A 20,075-nucleotide genomic window follows, 5' to 3' on the forward strand; every position below is an offset into this window, starting at 1 on the left:
TGCATATCTTTATGACATTAAAGGTATTAATGAGGTAAAAATAGCCAGTTTCATTATGTAATTGGGAAGCTCATTGCCCTTTCTGTGTATGCTGTGGTATATGTTGATTTCTACAAAATGAAGGTGTAGAAGACATACAGAATTATGATATATTTGTGTGTTACCGATAATGAGCATTAGCTAGAGTTCTGACTAGACTTTGATCTTCCAAAGCATTGGAAGATCATCTCATGCATTTAACCTAAGGAGGTGGAATTGCTCAGATTACCTCAGTGCTATCACTAAAAATTAAGTTTAGTGTGCGTAGCCTTCAGGTGGAAGGGAAGCAGATACTGTGGGGCTTTAATGTATTATTTCACCAGACTCTTGTGTGTGTGTGTGTTGCAGACCTGTAGCAGCATGATTAAAAATACATCTATCCTTCTATCCAGTTAATGATTCCTGTGTAACATGTTAGAGGTCTGATTTGTGCAAGATTTTTGATAACCATATTTGGCTTTAAGCATACATTGCTGTAAACATAAAATAAGCTGAGGTAAAAAATGGTAAGTAAAGGGACAGTGAAAGTTGAGAAGTACCATTAGCTGACCAAACACAGGACAGACCTGAAGACAGTATAGTAGCTGTCAAAAGCACTGCACGTAGAGGCCGCCTGCTACTGAAACACCTTCCATGGCTTTGCAGCCTTGGCTCTAAGTGGTAATTTGACAAATGAAGAAGAGAAAGAGAAGAGATGCTGGAAGAATTAGACACACGTGATGGTTACACATGCAGCAGTAGAGAGCGCTTTAAGTTAGTAAGCAGAAGTAAAATACACTTCAGCTGAGAGGAAAAAGGAAAAATGTAGCATCTGTAAAAGCAGTGAAATGTGTAAAACACAAGGCACTAATTTCACATAATTCCAATTTCACATTTACTTAAACCAACCTATGTCCTTTACTAGGTTTGCTTCCAGCAAATCAGTTCCTTTAGTTCCTTGTATGATTGTAGAAACCAAGTGCTGGGATTGACAGTTTTATATTTTAAGAAGCTACATTAGCTTACAGGGTGGGGATGTCTCATGATTGCTTCAGCTTGTGTATGCAACGGATGGAACAGAGCTGTGTAGCTGACGGGGAGGGGAGGTGGAACTAACATTGCTTTCAGCTAGGGAGGGGAGAGTGAGACCTCCTCTTGGAGGCAGCCTGTGGGGCAGCTCCGAAATTGCAGTCTTAGTTGAATGCAAATGTTAAAGAAAAGAAATAGCAAAAAATAATGGAAGAAGAAATGGGGGGGGAAAAATGTAGTAACTGTAAAAAGGAACCCATGATCAGAAGGGAGTGAGAAAGCTGAATTGCTTTAGCTCTTCTGTCTGCAGTGAACATAGCCTTTTGTGAAGCTGAGAGAATATAGAGTGGGCAGGGTGTGCTTGTTTTTTAAAATGGTAATGCTGGGGAAAAAAGCGAGTCCAATTTTTCTGTCTTTTCCTAGTTTACCCTTTAGCATCTTTAAATGTATCGTTATACTTGCCACGTTAGGTTGAGCCATGGTCCATGTAAACCATTATCCTGGTTGGGTAAGAGCTAGTAGGCAATGTTTAGGGAGAACTGTAAGAAAAGCAGTGTATTTAGAGGGAGCTTACTCCTTATCTTCTGTCTTAGCAGTTTTGGGAAGTGCCATTTTTTTCCATGATACAATAGTGAATTAAAGATCTTTACAAAAGATCATTCACCGTCTGTATGGGATGTCAGATATTTTTCAAAGCTGTTTACTTCATGATTGGATAGGTATACATACTTTCTTAACTAAGCTGAATAGTAACTTGTTGAGCATTGTATGAAAACTGTTGGACAACACAGTATATAAATTGCCTGTAAAATTGGGAAAGAGATTCATTGTGTTCTTTAAAGCAAGTGATGGACTAAAAACACAGGCTCTTCCTGCCATAAACATCACCAGAAGTGTTATCATTGGGAGAACAGAAATGAGTTAAGTAACCTTTAAAGCTATAAATGAAGCTAGAATTGCTATGTGAACTTGTCACATCTCTCCAGAAATAATTCAATCATTTTAAAGTTTGTTAATTTTTAATCTGGAAGACAGTTACTCTAGACCTAGCCTCGAGTTGTTTTGATAACACTAGCAAGAATGTCTTTGTGGGCAAATCTATTTTCATGTGTCTGATTATTCAGGATACCCTCCTAGAAGTCATTGTAATATTTAATTAAAATGTTAAAATATTTAATTACTGTAAACCACGGGGGATACCAATGTTGTAATTGCATTTAAGATGAAGAAGAAAAGTAATTTGTTTTTCAAGTCTTGCTGACTTTATTAGCAGTGGTATCAGCACTTTACCCTTTTTATTGTTTAAAAACTGATTAACTGCAGCATTACTGTAAAACAGGATAATATAAAAAGTTAATATGCATTTTAATACATCACACTAACACAGTGTGACAGTGTTGAAAGGAATGCCTTTAAACACATCTGTAAAGTTCTTTCATATGTTACTGCCTCGATATTTGGAGGGGGTATTTTTTTCTTGTTCAGCACGGTTGGCTTTTTATTTGTTTTGAGTTTTTGTGATGGCCAAAATGTTTCTTTTTGGAATACGTGCTTGGAAGAATGGCACAAGTGGGAGAATATGAAATCTGGTATATGTTACAGTAAACTGGTGTAAGATATAAAGAGGACAAAAAGCTTGAAATTATCCTTTTCTTTTAATGGGAGTGTTGTTATTAGTTTAAAAAGAAATTAAACTAATTGTGAAAGATACACGACTGACAGCTGAAAACCTATTTGGGAATGTCACAAATTGGCTTATGCTATGAAGTTGGTCTTATGAGAAAATAATAATAAAAAAAGTTAATGGGAAAAACTGCAATCCTGTTTAAGTGCCATGTATTTCATGGCTCTTAATTTATATAAAAGTGTTTACATCAATTGTCTTAATTAATGTTTCAAAATGTGTCCTAAACCAATTCATAGCTATATTACAATCTGTAATTTACGCATTAGGTCAGAGGAATAAGTTTAAAATCAAACTCATGTAAGCTTACTTGCCTAGATCACTGCTTTCAGCCAGTGAAGGGCTCTGGTCCTAGAGGCAAGGTACAAAGCAGAATCCACCCTTGTGGGTTTCCTTCTGGTTCTTGGTTTGGTGTGTGTGAAAGAATAGGAGGTGGTAGCTGCCAGAGGGTGATTCGATAATGATCTTGGGGTGATGGTATTGGGGAACAAGGAGAAAAGGAGCCAGACAACCTGTATTCCAAAAAGACTGGGTCTGTTTTAGATAGTTGGTATCAATGGAAGGAGAGCATCTTCTGTGGGATTGCGGTAGCTGGTGCTTACATCCATGCCCACCATGGAGACGGGGAAAAATGGAAGGTGGACTGTTGGTCATGGGAGATGCCCAAAAGTTTTGGGAAGCTAGTCTAGCTAGGCTTCCTCTGCTCCTTCCTAGCCAAGAAGGAGATATGCTCTTCTAGAGCATGATTTACAGCATGAGCCTAAAACAGCTTCTTTAGAAAAGTTCCTCTCACTCTCTTGGTTATAAAGGAAGTCTAGGCAGATCAGCCTCCCAGGGCTGAGTTTTTAGTCTTTCTGAATGTCACCCTTAGGCTTCTCCGGTGAAGCAATTGCAGTGAAACACTGCCTTCTGCTTGCTTATGGTAAGCAGAGCTTGTGGTGAAAACTATGGCTGAATAATTAAAGATATTAGTATATACCAAAAATCTACAGATATTTCTAATTTTGGAAGTACGCTACTAAGCATGCACATTGTAATTGAGTTTCCAAATGGCTTGTCTGTATGTCATTTTGACATTTGGAATTTGCAAAGAATCTTCATTTTCTGTAAATGCGGGGATTGGTGCTATTTAAAAAACCAAATCTAAAACCAAAAAAACAAACCAAACCACAAACAAATAAAACTAAAACCACACAAAAAGTCATCAAAATTTTGCACTGTGGTAAAGTCAGTTTGTAAATTAGTTCTGATGTGTTTTGGTGAGATGTACGGTGTGTTAACTCATAAGTTTTAGCTTAAGCAGAAGAGGAAATTTGAATGGCAAAAGTTCATAATCATGCCCCAGGTAATTTCTAAAACATGAGAAATTCAGAAAACTACTGATGTTGCTAATGAAGTTTTATGTAAATGCTCTTGTTTCAAAGCTCACATCCATGTAAGGCTTTCTTCAATATTTTGGTACGTAGTAATCATGGTTTTTTGCTGCTACAGTGAATTTACCTAGAGAAATTTTTTTTTTTTCTTAAACTAGAAAGAACTCTGCAATATGGTACTTGACTGCTGTGCTCAGCAAAGAACATATGAGAAATTCTTTGGGTTACTGGCAGGGGTGAGTTCTGTTTTCAGATTTTATATTTTATGGTAGATAATTTCATTGGTTTACTCTATTTTTTGTGTGCCAAACTTAAATTGTAATGGATAAATAAAACAAATAGTCTTTTTATCATTCTGAAAATTGTTATATTAGTTGATGGGTTGTATTCATTGATTTAATTAACACTGATTATAATAAGCATAGTGAATGCAGAATGAGAGAATTCATTTCCTCTTTATATTGTTGCTTTTTTTGCCTCTCTTTTTCTCATTATGGTAGAACAATAAATCAGTGGCAAAGGAGTGGTACTATAAAGAGGTACAAGTATTATGAGTTACCAGAAAATACCCTTTTTATAGTGCTGAAAATTCATTTTGGAGACTGCTGTCTTTTACTGCTTTGTTCAAAGCTGCTTAGTAGGTTTTATTTCTAGGACAAGGCAGAATACTTGCTGTCCCGCGGTTGTGGGTGGGGGTTTTGTTTGTTTGTTTTTCAGTAAACAGCTGGCTCATTGTTTTTGTGTAACTAATTGCTAATATATTTGCAGTTATTTCTTAGTTAAATATTCCCTGTCTATGATATTGACGGACCTGACTAGTTAAGATAAAACACTTGTCTTCTCAAGGGAGCAAGTTATGCTGAAAGGGAGTGTTTTTTTCTATTTGCATGTTTTATCCAGTATTTGAGGAAATACTTCTGCTGATAGTCAGTTAGGAAGCACTAACCATATGAATCTACACATTCAGTAGAATTTAAATGTTAGTTTCCGTGCTCTTTGGAATGTTTATGTCCAAAATGTCTTAATTCTGTGTTCCCTGCTGCCTCTCTAATTTTAAATAGTCATTCAATGCTGTCATGAAAAAAAGTTACATTTGATGGGGTTACATCAGGTGAAAATACTGGATGTACGGAAGTAAGAGAAATTGCTGGATAATTTGCTGTAGTTCAAAATTGATAATTACTAATTTGCAATGCAGATGAGTTTCTTGTTCTGACAAACTGCTGAAAGCAATAAAATATATCCATTTGAAGGTATTTTCTTCTCCAAGTGTTACTTAAAAGGAAATCTTTCAGTAAATATTTGCACCATTAGGTCACTGACATGCAGCTTATTTGCATGTTTAATATTTTGTTTAATCTGGTTGTTTAATTTGTACAATGTTGTCTCAGCGTTTCTGCATGTTAAAAAAAGAATATATGGAATCCTTTGAAGCTATTTTCAAAGAACAATATGATACCATTCATCGTTTGGAAACGAACAAACTGAGGAATGTTGCCAAGATGTTTGCTCATCTACTGTACACCGATTCAATTCCCTGGAGTGTAAGTGAAAAAGGCTATTGTCCTAGATATCTTTTTAAATAATTAATCTCCAGGATTCAGAAATAATATATAATACATTAGTTTTAGTATTTATACTACAGTTTGGAACTGCTTGTACTTGTAGCAAACTGGATTATTTTGAGTATCTTCTCAGACACTTGAACAATTCTGTGTTGCTCTCCATCTCCTCTTTCTGCCCCTTGTGCAGTCATTCTCCCTCCCCTGTTCTTAAGTAGTTGGTTTACGCTCTTATTTTGTGGAGCTCAGCTGGAATTGGTTGATTAAAATGTACTTTTTTAGAATTTTGATCTTTTAATCAGCAATGTAAATAGCAGAACAGTTCCCAAAAAACAAGCCTAAAGAAACCTTTTTAAATTATCTTGATATATTAAATTAAAAGTTTTATATAATTATAAGAAATTTTAAAATACTGCCATTTTGTGATTTAAGTGCCAAATAAATAAAGGCAATCTTGCTTTCTGTGATATTTATTTCTTAATTTTTAATGATGTATTATTGTATCAGGGTAACTTCCCTTTTCCTACTGTTTTATTCTTGTTTCACAGCCTAGTCTAATTGTCATTCTTCAGGCACACACACAAGTCAGTCCAAATATTTCACCTCTTTAGAACTTAAGTCCCAAGTCTTTAATTTCCCAGAAGTTCACACACCTGACTTTCTCTTGTAAAGCTTTGCTGGATAAAATAAATCCTTAAAGAATTACTACTATAAATTTCCCAGGTGGTAGAAAAGAATTTTTGAGGAAATAAGTCTTGACTAGGAATTACAGGGTTTATGTTCTTGGGGGGGAGCAGAGGAGGGGAACCAGTCTTTATTAGTTATTTCAGGAGGACAAAGGTTTTTAAGATAAATAAAAGAATGTATGTTTAAACTTAAGGTTTTTTTCTAAATATTTTTCTAAATATTTTCAGGTCCTTGAATGTATAATACTGAGTGAAGAAACTACCACATCCTCCAGTAGAATTTTTGTCAAAATATTCTTTCAGGAACTCAGTGAATATATGGGACTTCCCAATCTAAATGCAAGATTAAAAGATGAGTAAGTTGAAATTTTATTTTCAAAACTGTAAATTTAATTAGTTTCTTTATCTGAAAAAGTACAGATAAGAACTCTGTTTTCAAGTTCAACTAAGGCTGCAGTTCTGTAGCTACAGTACTTCAAGAATAAGTTCATGTATAGATTTAGTCATTGCAAAGAGTCCCATTAAGCTGAGTGCGTTACCATCAATTTGGGTTCAAGTATGTGCATGACTATTTGCAAGATGTATCTTTTATTTTTTCCCAATAATAGTTCAGCTTGTATAAGAATTTTCTAAGTGCAAGTCCATTTTTATGTACTGTCAGCTATGTAGCTCTAATAAATGTTACTGTGGCTTCTTTTTCTGACAAAACTTAGAAAAGCACATAACAATTCCAGTTTTTCTAGGATTAGTTGCTTATCCTTAAGTATAGTGTAAACAACACATTCTTTTAAGCCTGTATGTGATTTAATGCGTTGCATTCTGGCAGTGTTCCTTTCAGTTGTTTGAGCTATTTCCTTCTGTGTATGATGAAGAATTTAGTAGATGCTTTAGCTCATGTAAAACTTAAACTTGAAACTATACTTAGGCCCCGTTTGGGATTTCAGCACAGGTACCTAGATCTTTGAACTTCTTGGTCAACAAGTATTATCCTTTGCTATCACAGGCTACTGTGATTTCACAAGTCTCTTCGGGGCTTCACAAAATCAGGGTTCCTGTTGTCATAATCTGACAGTATGTATGTAATTCTTCTGTGTGTGAAGAAGCTTATATTTTCATAAAAGAGCAAGTTTTTAAATAGCATTTTGATCAGATACATCACAGATATAAACAATGAAAGTATTGAAAAATGCATGCAGAGATAACTTTTGCTGTCCTATGGAGATCCATACAGTTTCTTTTTCAGTTTATGAATGTCAATGAGAATTAGTGCTAAGCTGGCATGGTGTTTAATTTAGATGTTTGTTTTCATCAGAACATTGCAGCCTTTCTTTGAGGGATTGTTGCCTCGGGATAACCCAAGAAACACTCGCTTTGCCATCAATTTCTTCACTTCTATTGGCCTTGGAGGACTAACGTGAGGAACACTTTTCTGATTTGATATTTACTTCCCTTCTCTCCCCTCCCCGCTGCCAAAAAAAAAAAAATTGAAAAACAAAATTTTTTTTTTCCTTAATTAGAGATGAATTACGGGAGCATCTTAAAAATGCACCAAAGATGATAATGACACAGAAACAAGATGTTGAGTCATCAGATTCCTCTTCATCTTCAGAGACAGACTCTTCCTCAGATTCTGATTCTGACAGCAGCAGTAGTAGCTCAGAGTCATCCAGCAGCAGTGACTCCTCATCTAGCAGTGGCAACAGCAGTGACTCAGGTATTTAAACACTAGCTACAACTATTTACTTCTCTTTTATTTACTTCTGTACACCTAATTATTTCTATTTCTGTGTGCTTGTTTTGAGGAAAAACTAGCTAGAGATAGTGTTGGTTTCTCTGGTTTAAAAACTAATCAATTTTTTTAAACTTACAAGTTTTAAAATACTAAATATTGTTAATGGAAATTTATTTTATAATTTAGAAAAACTTAGTTCCATTTTTAGAGACTTAAATATCTGAGGAACATTGTTTTGTAGATTACTTTTTTACACAGTTGATACCTGTTGCACAGTACTATCACTGCAGTTTAGTGGAGGATGGAGGGATTAGAGTCATTGCCTATTAATATCTCTGTGGGATGCTTACTGGTGAACTGCAGAGACTACAACTCTTGGCTTGGCTTGGCTTGATTTGAGTGAGCTTGATACTACTGGTCCTTCCCTGTAAATATGTCTCTTCATGGGTCAGAAATTACATTGTTCAGTTCTAGCTGAATTATTCTTCTGTGTCTCCATTTCTAATTCCTTTTCCTCAGGAAGAATTTGTGGGGTGATACAGTAAAGGCTCTTGTCTGTAGAGAAATCTCCAAGGAAGAATTAGCTTTTGCTGACAACTTAGTGTTTTGTAGTTTTATGCATTATAATTAGTGTTTAGCATCTTAAACCATTCTGCTGATGTAGAACCTTCTGTTTGACGTGAAGTGTCATAAACATTGCTTAGTCCATAAAGTACATGCTGGTAAGAGTTAGTGTATGCAGTCTCCCCATTGTATATAACGTGAGCAGATGATAACACAGCATGACTTTCTATAGTACAGAAGCTTGCTGATTCAAAGTTAATTTGATTTATTAAGTGCCTTTGAAATGAAAATGTTGATTAATAAAATAAAAGCCATGTGAACTGCTCATGCTTTGGAAATGCATTTTTATTCTGCAGCAGTCTTACTGTACAAAGTCTGATTCGTGTGTCATTGCATTAATTGCTTTAATGACGACAAAGCACTAGAGGAGGGCACAGTTAAACAGGGTCAGAGGAGGCGTTGGTTCAGCAGAGAGCCAGATGGCTCCTGCATAGACAGCTGCAGCTCTGCTGAGCTGCTTGATAGGAACCAGAGAGGTAAGTCCTTAGTGACAAACCAACTGAGTCTGCAGTCTGCCGGTATGAACACTTTATTCTTGTAAGTTTAGGGCCTTCCCTTTTACTACTTGTCCTTTCTCTATTCAGGAACACATTCCTTAAAACTTGCATTTTGATATCTTTGCAGCCTGGTTTCACTTTTTTTTTTTTAATAAAATCAAAGCTCATTATTTTGAAACCTTTGTCCAGATATATACCCACAAAAGTTTCCTGACAAAAAATAACTCTCTAGAACTTTCTATGTAGCTTAACAAGTTAAGCATACTAAATTAAAATGCAACCTTATTCCCATAACTTGTTATAATTTCAGATGTTCCTAAAGCCAAAAGAAAGAGAATGCAAAAGAAAAATAGAGAATCTGATAAAGTTTCCAGGAAAAAACAAGAAAGAAAAAGGAAATCACTTGAAAAGAAAATGGGAAGGAGGCAGCAAGAGGAAAGAAGTGATACTGAGAGCAAATCGGAAAGAAATCACCGAAATGTGAGAGAATCACACAGGAGAGATGACGTATCAAAATACCATCACAGAGATGAGTCCAACGGCAGAGACAGTTACCATAGTGGAAAGGACAGGAACCATGAAAGAAGTAAGGATCTAGAAAGTAAGCACAGTAATTCAAAACCGAAGAAAGCAGAGAGAAGAGCTTCTTTGTCTGATGATGAAAATTACAGACACTGGAGCAAAGATAATGGACATCGCAGTAGAAGAGAAAGATCAAAATCTGGAGAGAGAGCCCATAATAATTCAAGTCCAAGAGAGGAGGAACGAGAAGACCGATACAGAAATGGTTCAGAGAAACACCGAGAGAAGCACAACCGTTATTCTGACCAGTACAGAGAATCCAGAAAGAACGAGGACAGACGAAGGGAGAATTCCCCACACAGACGAAAATAGTACCTAACCAGAGTTTGAAATAAATGTGCATTTCTGAGCTGTTAAAACTGTATTTTAAAATCTATTACTGAACTTTCTTTAAAAAAAAGATTTTTGTACAAAGCAATAGTAAATTTGTAAGCATTTGTAAATTTTATCAGACTTTTTCAAATTTTCAGTGCCACTTTTTTATAACTACTGCATTGAGTCGCTGTTAAATTCTTCCTTTCGAAAGATGAAGCTGTTTATTTTGTGAATAAAACCGTTAAGATCTCAGTGAAATGGCTGGTTTTGTCACTTAGTTTCAAGTATTTGTAATTGTAACTTTATAGTCTAAAGAACATTGGTTTTTAACTTTGCTTGCTAATTGGAAGTCAGATACTGAGGCTAGGGTGATAAATATAAAAATTTCAGATTATAATGTGAATGTTACATGAGAGCTTTATAAAAATTTTCAAACATCAGCGCAAGCATTTCAGGCATTCTATAGCTGTATATTCTTTCAACTTCGCAAACATGAAAGCAAGTTTGGCCAAAATTTTCAGGAAATACTTCAGTTAATTTTTTTTTTTTCTCCAAGAGTTAAAAATTGGAAAAGCAATATTGCTATTTTAAATGTCACATTTGAAAGTGTGTCAACTTGTTCTGTTACTTTTCACAATGTTTTTTAATATTGTAACATCCTGAGCTAGTTACACTTGTGATCTTGGAGACAGGGGAAAAAAAAAGTTGGTTGTTTGGGGTTTTTTTTCAGCTATGAATTTGATTTTAAAGTCATAGACTTCAACTCTAGCCCTACAAAGGAAGTGTTTAAGGAACATCTTTCTCAGTATATGATAAAATAGGAAGTGTTTCAAATCTTTTTAGACATTTTGAACTACATGGCTTGAAGTGCTCAAGTTTATTGCAAGCAAAGTTTACAAAAAAAAAAAAAATTCAGTTGCTGCAGCAGTTTATAATATAAATTGTTCTACCTGGAGTCATTTGAAGCAAGTAGCTCAACATTCATGGTATGAGTAATGAATCAAAATCATCTGGTTAAGACTAAATCTCATTAGTAACTAAGGAAAATTTTGAGTCTTTTGGCATGAAATTGGAAGTAGTGTGGACATGGTCAGTAGGAAAGACAGAGGTGATAGCTGTATGTTATGCAATTGTTGATGCTGTAAGACTACTTTTTTTTTTACTTTGTGAAATGAACACAACTGCTGGGCATATGAGAACTTACACATTTCATGTGTAAATCATATTTCATCTTGCATAAAGCATAGAAAATATTTGAGCTGTTTTATAACAGAAAATAGAACAATTCCTAAGGAAATAGATCAGTTTTGCCTAAATCTTGTCACAACATTTTTCTAAGAAAAATGTCACATTTTTAAAATTTGTTCTGTATTTAACAGAATTTATTTCTGCAAGCTTTCATGTAATAAAACACTTTCAGTCAAAAACATTTGCATGGAAAATAAACTCATATTGCAGAGGAAAAATAAGGTTTCTATCTCGTTACATACCACACAGCTAGAAATGCTTTATTGGCATCATGAGGTATGTGTTGTTTAAACTGTGGCGGTTTTTTGTCCAACGCACTTCTCACTTTCAAAATGATTTGTGCATTTTGGCAGTGTGTGTTAATTCCAGGAAAACTTAATTTGAAAGAATGCTTTCTAAAAAGAATTCTGCTGATAATTGTTATGCTTCTTTGATAGCTCTCTACGAACATTATTGAAAATTATCTGTACTTCATAATGGTTTAATTGTACAAACTTAATTTATCTAGAGTAATACTCCCTTTACTATCTTACGGGTTTAATAGCATAAATACTATTAACCCATAACTTTTGAGATACTCTGTTCAAGTTAAAAAGCTTGTTAATTACATCTTTAATAAATGGAAGTATATTAAAACAATAAATGTGAAAACATAAAACATTTATTAAAAAATAAAGCATTTGATCTCAGACATGCTGATCAGGAAATGCCAGCTTAAACATCTCCAATTTTTTGTGTTATTTCATACTACCTGATAAAAATAGTGTGCTTTGGTGGTGAAAAAAGGGAGAGGATGAGATTAGGACTTGAGCTGGGGTCTTAGCTGCACTTACAATTTCTTGGTGTGTTTTTTCTTTTTCATTTCCAAAAATACCAATAGATATTTAATAGAATGACCTATTAAAAATAGCTGTTATTTCTACCATTACTACTATGAGCAGGTTAATGTTAGCTGAAAGCAGTAAGACAACGAGCAGTAGTTCGGATGCGCGCGCGTTAGCTGATGCGTGCTCGGAAGAGTGGCTGTGCTGCTGTGGCGCACCAGAAGTGCCCCCGGCCCAGAGCCAGTACCGACGCTGGTCGGTAATACCCAGGGATTCCCAGCCTTTGGCAGACTGTTGTTTAAGGACTTCGGGAGCCAGAGGCACTATGTGCATCTCTGAATAAGGGCTTGCCCATTAAGTGGCCTGATTCTTTAACTCATTTGGGGGGGATTCTGCAGCATCCTGTGCTAGGAGTTCCAGTATTTTACTGTACAGAATGTGTAAAAGTATGTTCTTTATAGCTTCTGCCCGATCACTTTGCTGCTTTCTGATGCATTTTCTGAACAACGGTTTGTAGTTGTATCCTGCTTGCCATCTTGTGTGTGCTTTTTATAGCCCTAAACCTGTACATTCTTTGCTGTTTCTTTTCCAGAAGTTAAAATTCACCTGTAATCTCTCCTTGTGTGTGGGACTGCTCTATAGCCCTGATCAGTCCTCCTGCCCTTTATTTATTTATTTATTTGTTTTACTATATTCTTTATAAGGGAAAAGATGTCAAAATACTACGTAGTATTCAGAATGAGGGTGTTCCAGGAGTTGCACACTGACATAAGATTTTTGGGGGTTTGCTTGTTTTCAGTCCATTGACTCAATAGCTGTAGAGCTGAGCGATCCACAGTCACCCTGGGCTTTCCTCAGCAGTAGCAGCTACTTGTAGACCACACACAGCCATGAAGTGATTCATGCGTCTAGTCTCTAATTAATACTACAGCTCTAGGTTGTGTTTTGAATAGCAGTTTTGGCTGTAAGGCTTGGAAGAAGTGGAGGTTCTATGTCATTCTTCAGTATTTTGCTCAGTTGTTAATCCTTGTTACTTAAAAACATGATTGAAACGGCCTAGCCTTAGCTTTCTGCAATTGGGTCTGGTTATGGCTTTGTTTAATAGACCTCTGCTATCAGAAGTCACCTTATTATTATTATTACCTGTGTTCAGGTAATGGCTTGGCTGCCTCTCAGATAAAGAAAGTATTAAGCTGCTTTGGCCTTACTGAACTGCGAATTTCAATCACAAGTGCTCTTGACTCCGAAGAGTGAAAACGTTCTGTCAGAGAAATGTGCTGTTCATTGGCCCTATAACTAGCAACCTATACCACTGGACTTAAAAGCGCGTTATGAGTGAGGGTGTTCATAGCAGTGCGGTGTTGGGCAGCTGGCCTCGGTCTTCGCGGTGTGTTTGAACATAGAACTGTCATCAGCTTCGTGGGTTGGCTCCCGCAGTCCCTCATGCTGCTCGGCGGTCAGGTGTGAGTTACTGTCGGGCAGGGCTGCACGCACGAACCGCTTTTGCCTGTCAAGGGGAGCAGCTGCTAGAGGAAACTTCCAGGCTCAGCTGGCTCTGAGCTGGTACAAACCAAAAAGATGCTTGGGAAGGAACTTGTGACGACCTGTTCTGATCTTGTGTGCTTAAAATTTACCTTTCAAAAGTGGTTGTAACATCCGAGATCATAGATACAGTAAAAGAGACTGCATCCCTTTTGCTGAGGGATCCCTGGCCGAGTTTCTGAGTTTGCTCACGGTGGTGGCATTGGGTGCTGTAGAGAGCAGCTGCTGACTCACACTGAATTCACCATCCATGTAGGAATAAATCTTGACTGAAGTGTTTGTGGTATTTGTAAGAACCATAATTCCGTTCTCTAACTGTAATTTTATTTGGAGCAAGGTCTGTGAAGCTTGATTATTCATATACTCAAGTCTAAAGAATGTTTTTTGGGGAAAAAAGGACTACCACTGTTTAGACCATCTTGTTATATAAATCATCAAAATATGACCTCATAGTATGAGAGCAGTTAGTTTTGTCCTGAAATGTATCTAACTGCTCTCTTTGTTAAAAATACTTTAAAATTGTCATTAACGGATCATGATTTCTAAAGCAGTTTTAGCTGCTATTTAAGCAGTATTGCAGGCTTCAAATTCTAGATAGTTCATCTCCGCAGTTCTGCATGGGAATGGGAACCTGATTACAAAGATATTTTTCTGTTTGCGTTGTTCATGTTAAATGAATTTCACAAGCAGATCATGTACATATTGAAAATTAAAGTCATTTTGAAAATTACTAGTAGTGCTAATTAGATTTCGATGGTATATTGTTTTAACCTAGGAGTATGGTGTTCTTTAATTTACTTAAGGCTCCAGTAACATGACTTTTCTTAACTTTTGAATGCAGGCTATACTCTGAAATAGCTTAGCACATGTCAGCCACCAAAAAATACATGAGCTTGGGTGGACACTTCAAGCTCCAGTAGCAATTTAAGTGCCTCCCTGTCATTAAATTTGTACAGTCTTATGAATATAAAAGAAGACACTAGCTCATCTTCATTCACCACTCTTAAACTACTTTGAATTATCTTCCACTGTTGAGGAAATGTGCCTAACCATAAGGCTAATTTTCTTGGAGAATCTAAAAAAGCAAGAGTCTATTATGCTAGCAGAGAGAATTGACTCCAGTTTTTGTAATAACATTCAGAGAGCAGGGAAACTTGTCCTGCAATTTATTTTCAATTAGGTAAGTTAGTATTTTTTAAAAAGCTTTTTTATTAGTCAAAATACTTTTTTAAGAAATTGTGAAGTCAAAATGCAGAATAGAGGGGCATTTTAATTAAAACTACATAAAACATGTATTACTAGGTTAAAAGTGGCATGAGCAAAATATTACTTTATACACTGGAAAAACTTGAGGTCACTTCAGAGATGTTTTGCTTTTTATGTTTTCCTCAAGCAAGTCTATAATTTGGCTGAGACTAGAGTCAGGGATTTTCTTTTCTTGTCTACTCATGACTATCATCAAGCATTGTCTCCTAACTTCAAAAAAAAAAAAAGGGGGGGGAGGGGGTGCAACTTAAAACCTTAGTGTTGTTGGGAAAACGGTTTGTTAACCCATAAAACAGACAAGTCCATTAAGAAAATAAACTGTCACATTTTGACTCTGTTTAAGCTATGGCCATTTTGAGGTATCTTTTTCCATTATTTTGTAAAATAAAGTAGGGACCAAAAATTTTCCTGAGGAAGAAAATAAGCTGCAACATTTCTTAAAAGAAGGGGGTGGGGGAAAGCGCAAGGCCGTGGAAGAGGATGCAAAGCTCCAAGAAACAAGAGCATTTTTGTCTTCAGTGACGGGGTGCTCATGGCAGGTAAGGAAGCGAGGCCAAAGCTGTTCTGACACAGGAGCGCAGGTGCAATGCCAAGCGGTGGTAGCCTGCTGACTGGCATTGCTCCGTAAGTACTTAACTGCAATGTGCATTCTCCCTTTAAAATTGCTGGGGCCCTGGCATCTTTCCAGTTGCTTACCTATTCTCTTGGAGGTAATCCATGCCTCAGTCACAGCTGTGAAAACTCTTGTGCAATTTCAGATTCTGGGCTTTTTGTATAATAAAAAGCTGAGTAAAAATGCCTTTGTCACTAACTTACCTACATTTGGTTTAAATTGAAGATTCCTTATATTTTTCAAGTCCCCGTGGATAAGCCCACTCTATCTCATGGAGACTGGAAACTTTCAGCATCCTTTTTTGGCCTGGAGTAATACTTAAGCTAATTGGAGAGATGCTCATTGATGTAAAAGGGAGAGGAAGACCTTTTATCTGGTTCGTTACAGATGCTGCTCCTGTATTGACTGTGTTTGCGTTGCTCAGTATTCTTACTCTCATTAGGCTTTTCCTCATTTTTCTCCTGCTCTAGTTAGTTTTTCCATTTTTTTTCTAGCACTTCTGAACTTTGTTCTTCATCACATGCAGTGTTAGCCATTTAGAAAAGCATAATGCCAAAAATACACATCAAAAATTTACTATATATTGCTTGCATAATGCATCAAAAAATGATCTTTAAAGGATAACTTGGCTAAAGGAACAGTGTGTGCGCACACATACCATAAAGAACAAGCGTGCAGCATGCTTCTTGCCTTCTCCTTACCTCGGAATAGTGAGTTGCAAGACAATGGCAAATTTGATGAGGTTGATCAGTCTTATATTTGTAAATGTTTCATTCTGATTGCCTTTATTGTGCACCACCTTTGCTAGGAAGAAGCATTGATGGAGTTTTACAGGTTTCTGAATTTAGATAAAGAGGCAATTGAAGGGTCTCGTGAATGCCAATATTCCCTCAGAGGAGCTGTGGTGGTACTAGTACCAGCAGAAAAAGTAAAGAGGGGTCAACATATAGCATAGGGTTGGATCCTATAGGCTTCTGTGTGTCTGTAGGGAATACTAGGAGTTGGTATCTTCTCACTGGCAGGCTACGTAATCAGCCTGAGTCCTTTGGCTGTAAAAGCTCGCGCAGAAGCTCATGGAAAGAGGTGTTTGCTGGTCAGCCAGTTTACCCATCCCCTCTACCTGGGCAAGGCTGTTAGGAGGAAGATGCATCCAATAGTCCCCTCCCTGTCATCCCTCACCATGCAAGTTCAGAGCTGGGCATGTTATGTTGATGTCCATGTTGGTGATCGTTGCTCCAGTAATGTTTCAAGCAAGGTAAGTGGTAGGTCTGGTCAGCTGTTCACACGCACAGAGGTTTTCACAATGGCTGGCTTGAGCCCTGTGAGTCTAACCTGCCGTGGCTGCTTTATGGGTCACAGGCGAAGAAAACCTCTGCAGCATATTATGAACTGAAAGAGCCTCTCTTGGCTGTAACGAGAGTCCAGAGGGAATAGCTTCATTACACCAGGGTTAGCTTTTGCAAATACTTTCCTCCTCCATCTTCTTCCTGGTTCTCAGTCATAGGTGGATGTCTCGTGAAATTGTGAAGTGTCCCAATTTTTCATTTGGTGATGAACAGAAGTGCCCAAATAGTCAAAGAACTTGAAAATTCCCTTGGAAAAATGATGTGGGCCAGTGGCACTGAAGGGAGAAAGATTACACCAATTCACAACTGGTCCCAGTTATGTGGCTGACAGCAGCCCTTTGTTTTGCTGTTTCAGTCTTAGTGAGAATGCCATCCTCCCTCTCTTACCATCGCCCCTTGCTGCTGGGCGTGTTAAACACGCTTCTTCAAGGAAATGCACCACAGATCTCTCTCAAACTGTCCTCCCCTTCCTGCCTCCCTTGTGTCCCTCAAAAAGGAAGAGATGGTCACCTCTTTCTGTTCCCTTTTAAAAACGGCATCTCGTGCCCCCAGTCTGGTGCGTGTATATACACCTTGAGAAGCAGGCTTAAGAAGTCAACAGGGTTTTGTGCGGCCTTCTCTGGGTCTCCTCCGTCTGTTAACCTGTGCTAACAGACTTCAGGGTCAGGGGGCTTTCATGGTGGACAGAAAGTTGCGTTAATTTAGAGGTTGAAATAGCCAATTGAGAAGTTGATCTATTAGATCAGAATGCTAAGGGTGCAGACGGCCTTTGTGGCTTCCTATGAGGAAGGAATACTTAAGTGATGACTGCCTGGAATGGGGGACACACTTTTAATGAATAAGCTTCCTTTGTTCAGGCCTTGAGGTTGGATGTCTGGTCCGTAGGCTCTCATTCTTTGATTAGATTCACAGGTCCCCCTTCTTCTTGTGCTATGCACTTTGTTATGAGTCACCAGAGGTGGAACACAAAAGTGCTTAAGAAAAAAATTGAAGCCAAGTGACTTACTTGATCAGTGATTGAAATGAGAAACTGAAAATATGCATTTGGAAAAAAAAAATGTCCCTTTGCAGCTCTCTTCCTTCCTGTCCTCTCTTCTCTGCACAGAAAAAACCCTTGTTATACCTCTTTGTAGAAGAGAGGTGGTGCATCAGCCTGTTTTGATCACTGTACCTGTTTGAAATGAGAATTCGAGATGTCATCCACAAGTGCTTCGCAGCCCATCATTTCCTCCCCTCTTGCTGAGTATATTTATGTGATTATGGCTGTGAGGAGAAACTGTGAGGATGGGTTCGTTGCTACGCCCATGGCAGGGAAGGACGCAGCCTCGGTGCTCCTCATGGAACCTCAGGCTAAATTCATCCCTATGCACACAGAGTCAGTTTGTTTCATTTTGCAAAGTAATTCTTTCCTCCCGTTTCATTTTTAGCTCTCTATTTACAGAGGCGCAGACATATGGGAACAGTGTACTTCAATTTTCCACACATGTATAAACACACACTCGCACTTGCATACAAAGTCATCTATTTTCATTCTCTTTGTACGTAAGAGCTTAAGATTAGTTGTAAGTGTGAATTAATATAGTTCATTGGAATAAATTTTGGCTATTTATACTCTGTGTGATGAGCTTTATCACTGTACTACCTGAATAGCTCCTAAACATTATTTTTCATCTATACCCTGTTAAACAGTACAAAATATTTGGATCTTGATGTTGTGAAATCTGTCTGGAAAAAAAAATTGTATGTGGTACATTAACTGAGGTTCTGCGGTGATATATGGTGTAATATAATGCCACCAAAGTGGAAAATGTGTATTTTTTTATAGTCCCTAATGACAGGCACTTCAAAAGGAGGGATTACAGATACCAGCATTGTTAGCATGTATTTTGGTGTCACATTCTGATGGTTTATATACATGCAATTATACTTTCCTTTCCAGGAGCAACTGAAGTTGAAGCTTAACTAGAACAGCATGCACGTCAAGATGAGTACACCCGGGGAAGATGGGTGGCGCATCCTGTGGTCTGTGTGGCTGTGATTGCCAATGTGGGAAGGAGCAATGAGTGGGTTTAGTGCACAGGGTTGCTACCCAAGCCTCGAGGTCTGCTTCATTTTGGGTGCATATATAATCAAAAGCTTTCTTTGTTTCACACTATTTATAGGAAGGCTTTATTTCCATAATTGCAGTTTCACTGTAGTTTATAAAGAAAATATGGCGTGAAGACCAATTGTTTTAATGATCTGTATATCATACTCCAGTTGAGGGAGAGTGAGTTTCAAGGTTAGTTGCGTGGCAGTTGTCATCAGTCTGTGAAATTCTCATTTGAATGACAGGTTTAATTTGCACTTTAACCCTAGCATTGGCTTTAACTCCATCTTCTTCCTTGTTCCTAATAACTCCAGTCTTCCCTTTTTCTGTGAAGACCATTATAATCTCTTTTTATAACAATAAATTAAAAGGGGGGGAACCTCATGTCTCCAGAAGGCCCCTTTTATTTCCTTAATAAGCTTTCTCTTCCACCTGATTGTTCTGAATTACATGTGAAATATTTAGTTCCTTATCAGTCAGTGTTTCAGAAGAAGATGCCACAAATCTTGCAGACTATTATTATGGAATCGTCTACAACATTAAAAGAAAAAAGCTGTAATCTGTTTTAGATGTGTTGTTTTCATTTTCATTGAATGTCTCTCCTGTTATGAGATAGGGTAAGAAGTGCTCATTTTCTCTTCCATATAATATTCATTATTGCCAGTGTCCAGGGCTAAGTGCTTTTCTATTCATCTTTTCTGTAAACACTTCTTCAGAGTTTCATTTCAGAAGGAAAGCCTTCACAGCCTATAATCATTTTTATTCCCTCTCCTTTCTCTCTCGCTCTGTCTTCTGTGATTCTACACTGTACTCTGGGGCCATCAAACACAGCATCCCAGTTGGTGGGACCATACCACTGATTTTCAAAATGACACTGTATTTTCTGGTTTGGTTTTTTTTTTTTTTGCTTTTCCTTATGCTTTGGAACGGTCTGTATGTTTGCTTTTTGACAGCCACTGAACTCTGACTGGGGAGCTTGAGCTGTTCAAAGTGATGCTCTGGTCTTTCTTCCACAATTGGTACACCAAACTTGTATGAATAATTC

The 20,075-nt window shown here is 37.2% G+C and overlaps 1 protein-coding gene across 3 annotated transcripts in view; it reads left to right on the plus strand.

The window, feature by feature from the left end:
* The window catches only part of CWC22 (CWC22 spliceosome associated protein), a 31,822-nt gene extending 21,468 nt beyond the window's left edge, over positions 1–10,354 (plus strand). For all 3 annotated transcript variants that reach the window (XM_075511711.1, XM_075511709.1, XM_075511710.1), the window contains exons 15-20: positions 4,263–4,340; positions 5,496–5,648; positions 6,581–6,708; positions 7,665–7,766; positions 7,870–8,066; positions 9,516–10,354. In XM_075511711.1, the coding sequence (XP_075367826.1) occupies positions 4,263–4,340; positions 5,496–5,648; positions 6,581–6,708; positions 7,665–7,766; positions 7,870–8,066; positions 9,516–10,099 (1,242 nt within the window). In that variant the 3' untranslated portion in view covers positions 10,100–10,354. The remainder of the gene's footprint in view (positions 1–4,262; positions 4,341–5,495; positions 5,649–6,580; positions 6,709–7,664; positions 7,767–7,869; positions 8,067–9,515) is intronic.
* The last annotated feature ends 9,721 nt before the right edge of the window (positions 10,355–20,075 follow it).

Source organism: Mycteria americana, chromosome 9 (genome assembly GCF_035582795.1).
Source record: "Mycteria americana isolate JAX WOST 10 ecotype Jacksonville Zoo and Gardens chromosome 9, USCA_MyAme_1.0, whole genome shotgun sequence".
Classification (NCBI taxonomy): domain Eukaryota; kingdom Metazoa; phylum Chordata; class Aves; order Ciconiiformes; family Ciconiidae; genus Mycteria; species Mycteria americana.